Raw genomic sequence first — 14,572 nt, forward strand, 5'->3', positions numbered from 1 at the left:
TCCCTGTTTAATTTACACTATTTAGAAGTTGAATTGTGTGTTTGAACTATACTCTGGGTTCGCATCTTAATCCCACGCCCTACCTAGGCATTTGCTTTTTTAGCACGCCCCCCGCCAGAACTCCATTTCCCAGCATGCCCCGACTCCGGTTAATAGACAGTCATTGTGACGCAAGTTCCACAGCTTTCTGGGAATTGTAGTTTATTCGTCCTCCAGTTGCAAAAAGCTCTAGAGCTGTGGACTACCACTCCCGTGAGGTAGTGCGGAATTCCACCCTGTTCGCGGCGTCTTCGAACGTGCCGCGACAGCCATGTTGGACGTGGCCAGCACAGGGGCCGGCACCAAGGGGTTATCCAAGCAGCTGTCACGATGCTGGGGTCCCTGGTGTTAAGGAGAACAGCGCTGGCGCCGCGGCTCCTCCATCTGCTTAGGTCTCTATCACTCGGAAGCCACCGAGGTCCCTCCGGCTGGAGTGTGACCACCGGGGGCTGCGGGGAGCCGCCGTGGCTAAGGGCGGCCATCGGGGGGCGTCCTGCAACATCGCTGGTCTCGCTCACCCGAAGAGGGGCAGCCACCGGGGGGCGCCACGGAAGACGCACGGAGACCCAGTGCCTCGCAGCCGCCACATGGGGACGCCTTCCTGGCCCCGAAGACACACTCCCCGGACAGAACTGCTGGAATGGGGTCCCCACTAGAGCCAGACTGGGCATGTGGGCCCTGGCCACGGCGCTGGTGGTTCACTGTTACAGCAAGAGCCCGTCCAACAAGGGTGATTATCGGGACAATCTGGGTTCCAGGAATGGAGAGGCGGGAGGAGTGGGTTGATTATCTTTGAAGGGTGGGAGTTACTTATAGATTTAGAGGAGCATAATCTCAGTCCTGGAGGGACCCAGACATTGTCACGGGGGTAGAGTTTGCACTGGAGAGCTCAGTGCCTCTGAGTTGCATCATTTCCAGCATAGTGCAGCCTCCCTTCTTTGGGCATCACTTTGTCCATCTGTATAACGGGAGCATTGGACTAAACCTCTAAAATTAGAGCATGGTCATTTAATCCTCGAATATTCTGCCTGGTCCAATTCCTCTTTTAAGAGGTCTCGGGGAAACTGCGGTGTATTTTGAGGGCAACCGCTAAATGGTTTAGAGAAGTTTACCCCCTCAGATGGCCTAAGAAGGGAAAAAGACTTGGTTTCAGTGCCATCTTTGCCACCACTCATCGCTTGCACCTCTCTGGCTTCAGTTCCCCCACTTATACAGTGAAGGATTATTTCTCAGTACTTTTACAGGGCTTTTATTTTTTCTTTCTTGGCGTTCAGCATCCTGGGTCTGTCCATCAGACTCCCAGGGTTTTGCTATGCCTGGTCTCAGGCATGAAGAGATCTTGCCATGTGGGCCAGTTGGCAGGAGAAGGGAGACTAGGAAGTTGGCTCTGTAGGGACCCAAAGCAACCATGGGGCTGGCTGACCCAGCTTGGCTCTCACCTGGGTGCATGGAGCTAAGCAGGTACTGGGAAAGCAGGCAGAGAGCCAGACTTCTGGCCTACATGAGTCCAACCACTCAGGTTCTCAGTTGTTCCTCAGGGGGGAAGCCTGAGGCATGGTGTTCATGGATTACATGCATTCCCATCTCTGAGACTGGAGTAAGGGGGACTGCCCTGACATTTGTTTATTCAGCAGCTGTAAAGGAAAGGCCTTGGACTGGGAGTAAGGACAACTGGGACCTTGTTTTGGTTCTCTCTCTAACTCCCATTGTGATTTTGGACTCTTGCTCCTCCTCACTGGTCCTCTGTTTCTTCATCTACAATATGAGGATGTTGACATAGAGCTCTAAGGGCTCTTCTAGCTTAGGCATGCTATGATTCTATAACTTTTAGCAATTTTTTGAATACTCTATATCTAGTTTTGGGCACAAAGTTAGTTAAGGAGACAGTGCAGGCAGTTAGGCTTGTGAGTCTGGTGAGTGGTCTGACTATGTGTAGTTGGGGGATCAGAGGACCAACAGAGTCAGGAAAGCTATCCTGGAAGATTGGAGGTCCCTGGAGAATGGGGAATTTGAATTTGCATTCTGAAGGCTGAGACAAGAGATGAAAAGGTCTCACTGTGACCTCCATGAGGTTTTTTTCAGGTTGATACCAGCTCCTTTCTTTAATACCTTCACATTGTCCACTATAGTGTTGGAACTTAGTAGGTACTCAGTAAGTGTGTCTTGAGTTGGATTGTATTTCATGCAGAGGCTTCAGGGAACAAGGATATGGGAGTCACACATTAGCATGGTGTGTGCAGGAGCTAGCAGAGTGGCCAGCCTGGTTGGAGAACAGGAGGTCTTTGGGGTGAAGTGAGAGCAGATGGAGTGGGGCCTGCATGTTATGCAGGATGGTTTGGAATTTCTCCTTAGGCATTGGAGAGCCATGAGTGAGGCCAGTATATTTAGAAGTATGAGGGGGAGGTGTCCCAAGTCTTGCCTTTTAGAAGTACTTGGGGGCTCTAGACTGGACTTTGTGGCATGTGAACCCCAGCAAGGAGACCAGAGTCTATTTACCAAAATAGATAATGACCAAAACCATAATCATTTCCAACCATCTGACTTACTAGCTACCCTGTCCCCTGACTTGGAGTTGTAAACTCAGGTCCTCAGTGCAGTGTGATAGAAACTGCACCCTGTAGGAGCCAGGAGGCCTGGGTTCTAATCTCGAAAGCCAATTCTTTCTGCAGAGTGAGGGAAGAGAAAACATAGCCATCTCTGAAGAATGCTTGTTTCCCTTCCAGCTGGGGGCTGTCTGGGTATGTGCTTAGGGAAGATAACCAGGAAAGACTTGGCTCTGTAGTCTATGGTTGGTGGGGTGGAGGCAATAATGTCTGAACCACAGAACTGGTTTACATATGCTCGTTAAGGTGGCTATATTATCCCTATTGTACAGATAAGGAAACTGAGGCACAGGAGGTTAGTTGAGTTGGCCAGGTGGTACAACAAGTAAGTGGCAGAGGTGTGGTGGGAGCCCATGTCTTTATCTCCAGATCCTGTTTTCTACCCTGCTCCAATGCTTCTTCCTGTTTCAGTGGGTCAGTCTCTTGGCTGGACTGGGAACTCTCTGAGGCAGGACTGGGCATGAGTTCGTCCAGCGTTCAATAATGGATCTCAGAATCATGCTGGGCACAGAGGACTCCCCAGGCACTTGGTATTTGAAAAAAAAAAAAGTGCTTCTGTTGTCTTTTGAGATTTGTTTCCAGTCAGACAATATTTCTTTGTGGCCACAAGGTGGTGCCAGCAGCCTGCCGGCTGCCCAGGGGAGGCCAGTTTAGCTTTTCTGTAATCCCTATGCTTCGGGTCTCCCTTTGGTGGGCTTGGCACTGGGGAGTTTGCAGATTTTCCAACTGTCATTTCATTTTCTTAGCATCCTGTGAGGCTGGCAGGGCAAAGGTTTTATTGCCTCTGCTTTACAGTCAGGGAAGCTGGGGTCGAGAGGGAAAGGGGCTGCCACAGCACATGGTGAGTAGGGGGCAGAGTGTGTAGGAGCCAGGTTTCCTGACTCCTGGTTGGTGCTCTCTCTACTCTCAGAAGGGCCCGCACCCCTTCCTACTTCTCCCCATCCTGACTCTCCCTCTGGATGTTTGACCTATGACATCAAGATTCAAAACTAGGTTAAGAAATGAGTTAGGGAGAAAGTGGGGCAAGGTAGGGGAATGACTAATAATGATAATCATGTAAAACAGAGAGCTTGATAGCTAAAGGAGAGTGAAGGAATTTGCACAGTGAGCATTTATCTCTCATTGGCAACACTTGTGCTATCCCTGTACTGGGATCACCTGTGTGATGAGAGGAGTTAAAAGTTTGGCTCTATAATAGATGTGGAAGACAAGTTGTTAACATGTGGGCATGGAATGATTAGCCTTCTCTTTACCTACAGGCATACCTCATTTTATTGCACTCACTTTATTGTGCTTCAGATATGTGTTCATTACAAAAAAAAGAGTATGGCTCACTTTATAGCGATATGTGCTTTATTGCTGTGGTCTAGAATGGAACTCGTAATATTTCTGAGGTATGCCTCTATCTTGGCATCATTTCTCTTGTTAAAGCCCATGTTTCTGAAGTGCTTTTACTTTCACTGTTTTACTGGGCCCTCTAAGCTGCCCTGAGGAGTAGGTCTGACCAGTGCCCCCTCTCTCTACAGATGCAGCCCTGATGGAAGCTGCTCGAGCCAACAATGTTCAAGAAGTCAGCAGGTGAGTGTCAAACCCCAGGCCTTGTTCTCCCCCACAGAAGATGGCTGCCTTGGAGGAAATCTCACACTAAGCTGGGAATTAAATCCTGTAGTCACAGAGTCACTTGGGCTTCCTTCTAGAGCTCTGTGTTTGCTTTGTTCTGACCCCAAACACCCCTGAATCCTTCTACTGTTTTGTTCTTCACAGGGCATTGTTTGGAGTTCCCTTTGCATCCTATGTGTTCTTCACTGAATCTTCTAATTTGTTCTGTTTCTTTGTAGAACTGGCCAGGTGTTAGTGCTTGTTGCCTGAATGGGGTGCAGGTGGGCACCCATGGAGAGGCTTGGGGACTTGGGAAGAAGCTGGAAGATATCTTTCTGAGAGGTTTTCTGGGGCTAGAAAGGCCTGGGGTGCACATGATGGGCCTCTGCTCAGGGCTGATTACATTCCTCTAGTCTCCCTGCTCATCTGGGCCCCTTATGACCACTGGCCTGTTAGATCTGAGGCTTGTTCTTGGGCAGGGGCAGGACTCAGCTCAGAGCTCAGCCTGGTGCCAGGAGCAGGGTAGAGTCTGTGTCCAGGATGGATGCTCAGATTGGGCCAGCATAGGGCATCAGTATGAGACTAGGGGGCAGGGGTTTTATTCTTTGTGAAACCAGTGGCACTCACTGGGCCTAATCTTGGCCTTTTTTCTTGCCATTTGCATAGAATTAGATGGCCATAGGACACTCCCCCTTCCATATTACCAAGTCCACGTTTTAGACAGGAAGTCTGGTGCTTGGGGTGGCTAGCCCTGCACCCATTTCCACATGCCCTTCATGTTCTTTCCCATTCCAGCTGCCTGAACATACGAGAAAGTGTTGAAAGGCAGCCACAGCCCCCACCAAGACTTACTGCTTTGATTCCCTTTCATTTTATCTGCAGCATTATTGATTCTCAAGGGTGCTTTTGAGTATTAATGTTCAAGGCTTAGTTTTTAATAAACCACTTTTGGAAGTATAGGCTGGGAGTTGTTTCGTAGCTTAATAAATATGATAGAGCAATAGTTTAATAAACATGCAATGATGCATCTTAAAAACCGAGCACAGATGTCAGCTTGTTGTTATAAGAGCCATTCATAACTGCAGGCTGTATGTGGCATCTTCATTCCCCCAGAAACAGATGAGCCTCGCTTCCTTCTACTGCAGTACAAGGGAGGGGGTGGGTATGAAACTGGCCAAGCCCCCTCCTCTCAGGCTTGTGCTGACCCTGGAATCACCTGTTGGTAACTGCTAAGGGCTGCCAGGCTTCTGCTTTTCTCTGGCACCCACTGTAGGCAGCACAGTTGCAGAGCGGCTATGCTGTGACTCCACCTTTCTTCCATCACCCAGGCAGGCTGAGTTTACCTTATCCCATTGAGCCCCATGTGTGGATTATTTTAGCTCTTTCAAGTACACATTTTTCTAAAACAATCATCTGCCCAAAGAAGAGAAAAAGTGATGGGATTTATGGTGCATGTGTGATTCAGCAACATTCATTCTTGTCTTTGTGGATTTGGCCTGTAGGGACCTTTCATGGGTCTCCAGTGTCTAGCTTGCTTTTCCACTGTCTCCTCTTGCCCATCTCTTTTGGTTGTGATGACTCAGAATCTTCCTTCACCATTTTTGAGGAACCCTGCCCTTTAGCATGACAGTCTCCCCCTTGCTCTCCTCCTCCTTCCCAGAAGCAAAGAGCAGGGGACAAACTGAGCAAAGGCAGGGGAAGAAGATGCTGGCTGGCTACTGGGCTTGGTGTCATGCTGCTGCTGCTGAGGTGGTGTTTGTGCAGAGTTGCAGGGTCGGGAAAGAGGGAGATGATTTGAGAGAAGCTGGAATGTACAAGCTCTGGAATGCCCACGAAGGAGTTTCTAATTTTTACCTTATGATCAGTGGAGAGATATGGGAAGTTTTGAGCAGGGAAATTGCCCAGTTAGGGTCATTCAGAAGGGTGAAGGATGAATTGAATTGGGCAAGGGCTAAAAGCAGATCTGTTAAAAGGCTGTTTTAGTAAGATAAATTCAAGGTGATGAAGGCCTGAATTAGGACATTCTTCTCCTTCTCACCCCAAGCAGTTCCTGCATATGAATGAATGAGTGGACCTTTGCTAGGCACTAGAGATGGGTATGTGTGTGACCCAGGCCCTGGTTTCAAGGAAACAGACATGTAACCTACCAATTACAGTTATTTCTGCTAATAGAGCTAAGCCTAGAGGTGAGGCTGAGAGAGTCAGACCATCCTTGCTGGAAGAAAACTTTCTTGAATTCTCACAGCAAGTCTTTATTCAACTTTTCTATGACCTAGACTTTGCATAGGTGCTTCACACTACTCTTAATTTCTTCCTCTGCCTGTCCTAGCCTTAACTTTGCCCAACAGACCTGCCTATAGCAGGATAGAGTCATTCTCAATTTTAAAAAAACTTACACAGTTTATGCATGGTTGGGTCACCATGTGTATGATCAGTGTGGTCAGTGATATAGTATTTGGAATAAAACTCAGATCTGGTGAACAATATTGCCCTCTACCCTTCTTTCCCCCTTGACCTCTCTGTGGCTCTGTGCTGTGTGTGTCTCTGCCTTGATGTTCCCTTACCATACCCAGATCCAGAGCCTTGGGAGAACTCTGGATAATGAAGGGCAATAGCCCGAGGCTCTACTGCTCAGAGGGGAGGTGCTTCATTATCTTCTTAAGGGCATTCGGGAAGCTACAGATCCTGGACCCTCAGCCCTCTCTACTTTCTGTTCCTCATCCTCTGCTTAAATCCTCCCAACCTTCTAGGCTCAGCTCAAGTGCTGTGTTCCTTGTGAGGCCTTCCTTGACTCCTCCCAGCTGGGTATGATCACCGTTTCCTTTGCCCCACATCTCCTGGGCTGGGAGAAAATGAGTGTCATCTAGGAAAGGATATGCCAGCGTGTAGGAGAGAATCCTTTTCTAGAAGCGAAGTTGGAGGTTAGGTGAGAGAAGTAGGGCTGAATGAATGTCAGGGCTGAGGCACCCAGTCCACAATCAGAAAAATCAGCGAGGTTCACTTGCTGACTTAATTAGGAACAGGTCAGGAATTCTCATAGAGTTTGAGATGATCAAGCCAAGAGCTCTGGATAGATGCCCTGACCTGTAGGTACTATTGACCTGCTTTATGTGGAGCTAGGTAAATGTGTGTGGTTTGGGCTTGCCTGGCTAACGGGACAGGGCAGTATCTGCCACTTGCCATGCTCTGTTCTTTATATTAATAAGTTTGTAAGCCAGCTTTCACCTTAAACCACTGTATTGTGTGCCTCCCCGAGGCAGGGACAGTTAGTTCCCGTATTCTCTAACACAGCAGAACTCAGGGAAAGTTGCTTTCTATTGACTTTTCAGCAAACCTGAAACAGGCAGCCCAGAGTCTTAATTTCCATACTCCCATTGGCTATATATCAGAGGGAGGCTGGATCCCTTCCCCTTCCCTTCTCTCTTCCTTTCTTCCTTCTCCAGGGGCACTTAAACCTTGTGTGTTCAGCTCTTCAGAGGTGAAAACTGGTCCTGGATCCTGTTTCACCTGTTAGCTGCATGAGCAGGTGGCCTGCTCCTGGGCTCAGCCTAAACCTGAGCCTGGCTTCCAGACTCAGGAACTATTCACCCGAAACCAGGGCACAGGGTAGACTGAAGGCACATCTGTCCAGGCTCAGGCTGAGCCATGTGAGGAGCTATCAGGGCTAGGAGAAGTGAGGCCTCCTGTTCTTCCCCTTCTAAAGGAGATCACATTTCCTTCAGAACAAACTTGGGTGAAAGACAACACCCCTACCCATTTCCCTTCTCTCGGCAGGGAACTGGGCCTCTGCTGAGTCCTTAACTCGGGTGTTTGTCAGCCTCAAAATTTTCATTTTATTTACTTATTTATTTAAATATAGATATTTTTATTATTGATAGTATTACAGTTGTCTCCCTTTTCCTCCCATTTACCCCCTCCTGAGCCCAAATATTTTCTAATGAAGAAGCCTGATGGTATAAAACCTGGACTTCAGACTGCCTGCCCTTTCTCTCCAGGATTTATTGTTCATTTGACAAAATTTACTGAGCACTGGTCATGCTGGGTCATATGCGTGACACACGACAACTGACCAGGCGTGATTCCTGCCCTCGAAGAAGGAGACTAGGGAAGACTATAACAACACAGTATAGTCAGTGCTGAGAGACAGGAGGTCAGAACATGCCCGACCAATCTGGGGGACCAGAGAAAGCATCCTCAGGAAATGGCACCTAATTAGAGTCTTAAAATATCAGTTGGGCTTAGCAAATAAAAAAGGGAATGCATTCCAGGCAAAGGGATCAGCATGTGTGATGGAGAGGGGGAAATTACATACCTGTTGCTGGATCACATTCTAGCCTAGGAGGGACTGGGGATAGGTAGGGACCTGATCCTGAAGGGCATTGTCCATTTGTCCCACGATTGCTCAACTGTCTAGCCTGCCTCTGTGCCTAGCCCTGAACTGAATTTGTGTTGATGGCAATACAATGAGGAAGGAGAAGCAATCCCTGCCCTGGAGGAGCTCACTAACCCCCTTCCTAGATGAGGAGAGAGCACCAGAGTCAAAAATTGAGAACCAATAATACAAGGCACACATTGCCTAACTTCTATGAGCCTAGATAAATAACATTGAAGATGATAATACCTATAATGCATAGGACTGTAGAGTGTTTATTATTAATAATAAAATTATTATTTCAACCAATATTTATGAGTGCTTATTAGGAGCTAGACCAGCCGTGGGCAAACGACGGCCCGCGGGCCGGATCCAGCTGTTCTATCCGGTTCTCTTGCTCTCCCCTCCGCTCCTTTACTTGAATTTATATTAGTTCACACAAACACTCCATCCATGCTTTTGTTCCAGCTCTCTGGTCCAGTTTAAGAACCCATTGTGGCCCTTGAGTCAAAAAGTTTGCCCTGCCGAAACCGGTTTGGCTCAGTGGATGGAGCGTCGGCCTGCGGACTGAGGGGTCCTGGGTTCGGTTCCGGTCAAGGGCATGTGCCGTGGTTGCGGCCACGTCCCCAGTGGGAGGTGTGCAGGAGGCGGCTGATCGATGTTTCTCTCTCATCGATGTTTCTGACTCTCTATCTCTCTCCCTTCCTCTCTGTGAAAAATCAATAAAATATATTTTAAAAAAAAAGAAAAAAAAAAAAAAGTTTGCCCACCCCTGAGCTAGACATTAGGATGAGTGCTGGAGATATAATAGCGAACAAGATTGGTTCACTCCCTGTCCTCTTGGTACTTAACAGTCTAACTGAGAGCTAGATGACTGATTATGCAATTACAATATGTATTTCAAAATTAGTACAATTTGTCTTTTCAACAAGTGGTGCTGGAACAACTGGATATCAATGTACAAAAAAATACAATTGGAACCCTACCTCACCCATACACAAAAGTTAACTCAAAATGGATCATAGACCAAAATGCAAGAGCTAAAAGTATAAAACGCTTAGAAGAAAACATAGGAGTAGGTAAGTTGGACTTTATTTAAATTAAAAACTTCTGTGTTCAAAGGATAACTTCAAGAAAATGAAAAGACTGTCCTATAGAATGGGAGACAATATTTGCAAATCATGTATCTGATAAGAAATTTGTGTCCAGAATATATAAAAAATGCTTAAAATTCGATTAAAAAGATAATCCAATTTAAAACGGACGAAGGATCCGATTAGACATTTCTCTAAAGAAGATGTTCAAATGATGAATAAGCATGTGAAAAGATGCTCAACATCATTAGTCATTATCTAATTAAAACCACTTCATACCTGTTTATGATGATTATAATCAGAAAGACAGGTAATAGCAAGTGTATGAGGATATTGGAGAAATTGGAACCCTCATATATTGCTGGTGGGGGTGTGAAATGGTGTTGACTGTTTCAGAATTTAGTTGGTGTTTCCTCAAAATGTTAAACATAGAGTTACCTTATGACCCAACAAGTCTGCTTCTAGGTATATACCCCAGAGAAATAAAAACATGTACATTAATGTTCATAGCAGTATTATTTTTAGCTACATTATTCATAATAGCCCAAAAAGGGAAATAATTCCAAAGTCCATTAACTAATGAATGGATAAATAAAAAACATGATATAGCTATTCAGTGGAGTATTATTCATCAATGCTAAGGATTGAAGCACTGATATATGCTACAATATGACTGAACTTTAAAAGCATTACGCTAAGTGAAAGAAGCCAGGCACAAGAAACCACATATTATATTATTCAATTTATATAAAATACCCTGATTGACAAATCCATGGAGACAGAAAATAGGTTAGTGATTGAAGGAACTGGAGAGGTTGGGTTTGGGAGGGACCATACCACACTGGTTCTGTAAGCCATGTTAATGATGTTGTTTTTTTTTTTTTATTAATTTTTTACAGAGAGGAAGGGAGAGGGATAGAGAGGTAGAAACATCGATGAGAGAGAAACATCGATCAGCTGCCTCCTGCACACCCCCCACTGGGGATGTGCCCGCAACCAAGGTACATGCCCTTGACCGGAATCGAACCCGGAACCCTTCAGTCCGCAGGCCGACACTCTATCCACTGAGCCAAACCGGTTTCGGCAATGATGTTTATTTTTATTTTTACTACCAGCAGTGGGTAACCACTGAAGAATTTTAAGCCTGTGTGTGTGTGTGTGTGTGTGTGTGTGTGTGTGTGTGTATGAGAGAGAGAGAGAGAGAGACATGGTGACATGATTTAGATCTGTAATTTTATTTATTTTTAATTTTATTTTTCTATTACAGTTTACATTTGATATTTTTGTATCCGTTTCAGGGGTACAGCATAGTGGTTAGATAATCATATACTTTACAAAGTATCCTCCACCCCCCCCCCCCCCAATATTTCCAGTATCCACCTGGCACCATACATAGTTTATTACAATATTATTGACTATATTCCATATGCTGTACTTTAGATCCCATGACAATTGTTACTACCAATTTGTATTTCTTAATTCCTTCACCTTTGTTACCCAGTCCCCTAACCCCCCACTCCTCTGGCAAACACCAGTCTGTTCTCTGTATCTATGAGTCTGTTTCTGTTTTGTTTGTTCGTTTATATTGTTCTTTAGATTCCGCATGTAAGTGAAATCATATGGTATTTGTCTTTCTCTGACTGACTTATCTCAGCATAATACCCACTAGGTCCATCCATGCTATGGCAAATGTTAAGATTTCATTCTTTTTTAATGGCCAAGTAATATTCCATTGTATATATGTACCACAGCTTTTTAATCTATTCGTCTGTTGATGGGCACTTGGATTGCTTCCATATCTTGGCTCTTGTAAATAACACTGCAATTGACATAGGGGTGTATATATTCTTTCCAGTTACTGTTTTGGGTTTCTTTGGATGTATAGCCAGAAGTGGAATTGCTGAGTCATAAGGCAGTTCCATTTTTAATTTTTGAGGACTTTCCATACTGTTTTTCATAATGGCTGCACCAATCTGCATTCCTACCTAGAGTGCACAAGGGTTCCCTTTTCTTCTCATCCTTACCAACACTTGTTTGTTGATTTATTGATGATAGCCATTCTGACAGTTGTGAAGTGATATTGCATATCTTAGTGACATTGAACATCTTTTCATATATCTATTGGTCAGCTGTGTGTCCTCTTTGAAAAAACGTCTATTCAGGTTCTCTGCCCATTTTTATTTTTATTTATTTTCATTTATTTTTTAAAATATATTTTATTGATATTTTACAGAGAGGAAGGGAGAGAGATAGAGAGTCAGAAACATCGATGAGAGAGAAACATCGATCAGCTGCCTCCCGCACACCCCCCACTGGGGACATGCCCGCAACCAAGGCACATGCCCCCGACCGGAATCGAACCTGGGACCCTCCAGTCCGCAGGCCGACGCTCTATCCACTGAGCCAAACCGGTTTCGACCCTCTGCCCATTTTTAAATTGGATTGTTTTTTTGGTGTTGAGTTGTATAAGTTCTTTATCAGTTTTGGATATTAACTCCTTATCAGATGTATTATTGATGAATATATTCTTCCATTCAGTGGGTTGTCTTTTCATTTTATTGATGGTTTTTTTTGCTGTGCAAAAACTTTTTAGTTTGATGTACTTCCATTTGTTTATTTTTTTTCTTTGTTTCCCTTGCCCGATGAGATATATCAGAAAAAAATATTGTTAAGAGAAATGTTAGATTTTACTGCCTATGTTTTCTTCTAGGAGTTTTATGGTTTTGAGTCTTACATTTAAGTCTTTAATCCATTTTGAATTTATTCTCATATACAGTGTAAGATAGTGGTCTGGTTTAATTTTTGCATGTACCTGTCCAAGTTTCCCAACACCATTTATTGAATAGACCCCATTGTATGTTCTTGCATCCTTTGTAAAATATTAATTGACCAAATAGGCATGGGTTTATTTCTGGGATCTCTATTCTGTTTCATTGATCTATATGTCTGTTTTTATGCCAGTACCATGCTGTTTTGATTACTATGGTCTTGTAGTATAGTTTAATATCAGGTAGCATGATACCTCCAACTTTGTTCTTTCTTAAGATTGCTTTGCTATTTGGGGTCTTTTGTGGTTCCATATAAATTTCAGGATTATTTGTTCTAGTTCTGTGAAATATGCCATTGGTATTTTGGTAGGAATTGTGTTGAATCTATAGATTGCTTTGAGTAGTATGGACTTTTTAATGATGATAGTTCTTCCTATCTATGAGTATGGTATATAGTTCCATTTATTTGTGTCTTCAATTTCTTTCTTCAATGTCTTATAATTTTCTGAGTACAGGTCATTTACCTCCTTGGTTAAACTTATTCTTAGGTATTTTTTTTATGCAATTGTAAATAGGATTGTTTTCTTAGTTTCCCTTTCTGATAGTTCATTGTGTATAAAAATCAATAGATTTCCAAACACTTATTTTGTATCCTGCAACTTTACTGAATTCATCTATGAGTCCTAGTAGTTTTTTGGTGTAATCTTTAGGGTTCTTTATATATAGTATCGTGTTATTTGCATACTAGAGGCCCAGTGCACAAAATTCGTGCACAGTGGGGGGGTGTCCCTCAGCCCAGCCTGCACCCTCTGCAATCTGGGACCCCTCAAGGGATGTCCAACTGCCCTTTCACAATCCAGGACTGCTGGCTCCCAATCGCTCACCTGACTGCCTGCCTGATTGCCCCCTAACTGCTTTTGCCTGCCAGCCCAATCGATGCCTAACTGCTCCCCTGCCGGCCTGATTGCCCCTAACTTCCCTCCCCTGCAGGCCTGGGTCCCCCCACAACTGTCCTCCCTGCAGGCCTGGTCCCTCCCAACTGTCTTTCCCTGCATGCCTGGTCACCCCCAACTGCCCTCCTCTGCTGGCCCGGTCACCCCTAACTGCCCTCCCCTGCAGGCCTGATTGCCTCCAACTGCCCTCCCCTGCAGACCTGGTGGCCCCCAACTGCCTTCCCTTGCAGGCCTGGTCCCTCCCAACTGCCCTCCTCTGCAGGCCATCTTGTGGCGGCCATCTTGTGTCCACATGGGGGCAGCCATCTTGTGTGTTGGAGTGATGGTCAATTTGCATATTACCCTTTTATTAGATAGGACTATTATTTTTAATCCTCACCCAAGGATATTTTTTTTTTAATATATTTTTATTGATATTTTACAGAGAGGAAGGGAGAGGGATAGAGAGCTAGAAACATCGATGAGAGAGTAACATTGATCAGCTGCCTCCTGCACACCCCCTACTGGGGATATGCCCGCAACCAAGGCACATGCCCTTGACCGGAATCGAACCCGGGACCCTTCAGTCCACAGGCCGACGCTCTATCCACTGAGCCAAACTGGTTTCGGCCCAAGGATATTTTTTTCATTGATTTCTAGAGAGAGTGTAAGGGAGGGAGGAGGGGGGGAGAGAGGAGAGAGAGAAAGAGAGAGAGAGAGAGAGAGAGAAACAGAGAAACAGAGAAACATCAACATGAGAGAGACACATTGATTGGTTGCCTCCCGCACAAGCCCTACAGGGGCTGGGAAAGGTGCCCTTGTCCAGGAATCGTCCCTGAGACCCTTCCATCCAGTGCTCTAACCACTGAGCAAACCAACGAGGATGATATTTTAAAATAATATTTTGTATTAATGTGGTGTCAGTTTTTAACTTTCATTTCTGATTTTATTTATTTGAATACTTACCTTTTTTTTTCTTGTTAAGTGTGGTTAAAGATTTATCAGTCTTTTTTTTTAAATAAATCTTTATTCAGATTATTACAGATGTTGCTCTTCCCCCCCCCATAGCTCCCCTCCACCTGATTCCCCACCCCAACCCATGCCCTTAACCCCCGCCACTGTTTTCATCCATAGGTGTAAGATTTTTGTCCAATCTCTTCCTGCA

General features: G+C 45.0%; 1 protein-coding gene across 11 annotated transcripts in view; it reads left to right on the forward strand.

Annotated features, from left to right (window-relative positions):
* The first annotated feature begins 292 nt into the window (after window positions 1–292).
* CLPB (ClpB family mitochondrial disaggregase) overlaps window positions 293–14,572 on the forward strand; it is a 177,428-nt gene continuing 163,148 nt past the window's right edge. For 4 of the 11 annotated variants that reach the window (XM_080688671.1, XM_080688675.1, XM_080688677.1 and 1 more), the window contains exons 1-2: window positions 313–769; window positions 4,169–4,220. In XM_080688671.1, the coding sequence (XP_080544797.1) occupies window positions 370–769; window positions 4,169–4,220 (452 nt within the window). In that variant the 5' untranslated portion in view covers window positions 313–369. Of the gene's footprint in view, window positions 770–4,168; window positions 4,221–14,572 lie in introns of all 11 variants that reach the window. The other 7 variants (XM_080688674.1, XM_080688678.1, XM_080688680.1 and 4 more) reach the window with 4 other exon arrangements.

This window comes from Plecotus auritus, assembly GCF_963455305.1.
Source record: "Plecotus auritus genome assembly, chromosome: 9".
In the NCBI taxonomy this organism is placed as follows: Eukaryota; Metazoa; Chordata; class Mammalia; order Chiroptera; family Vespertilionidae; genus Plecotus; species Plecotus auritus.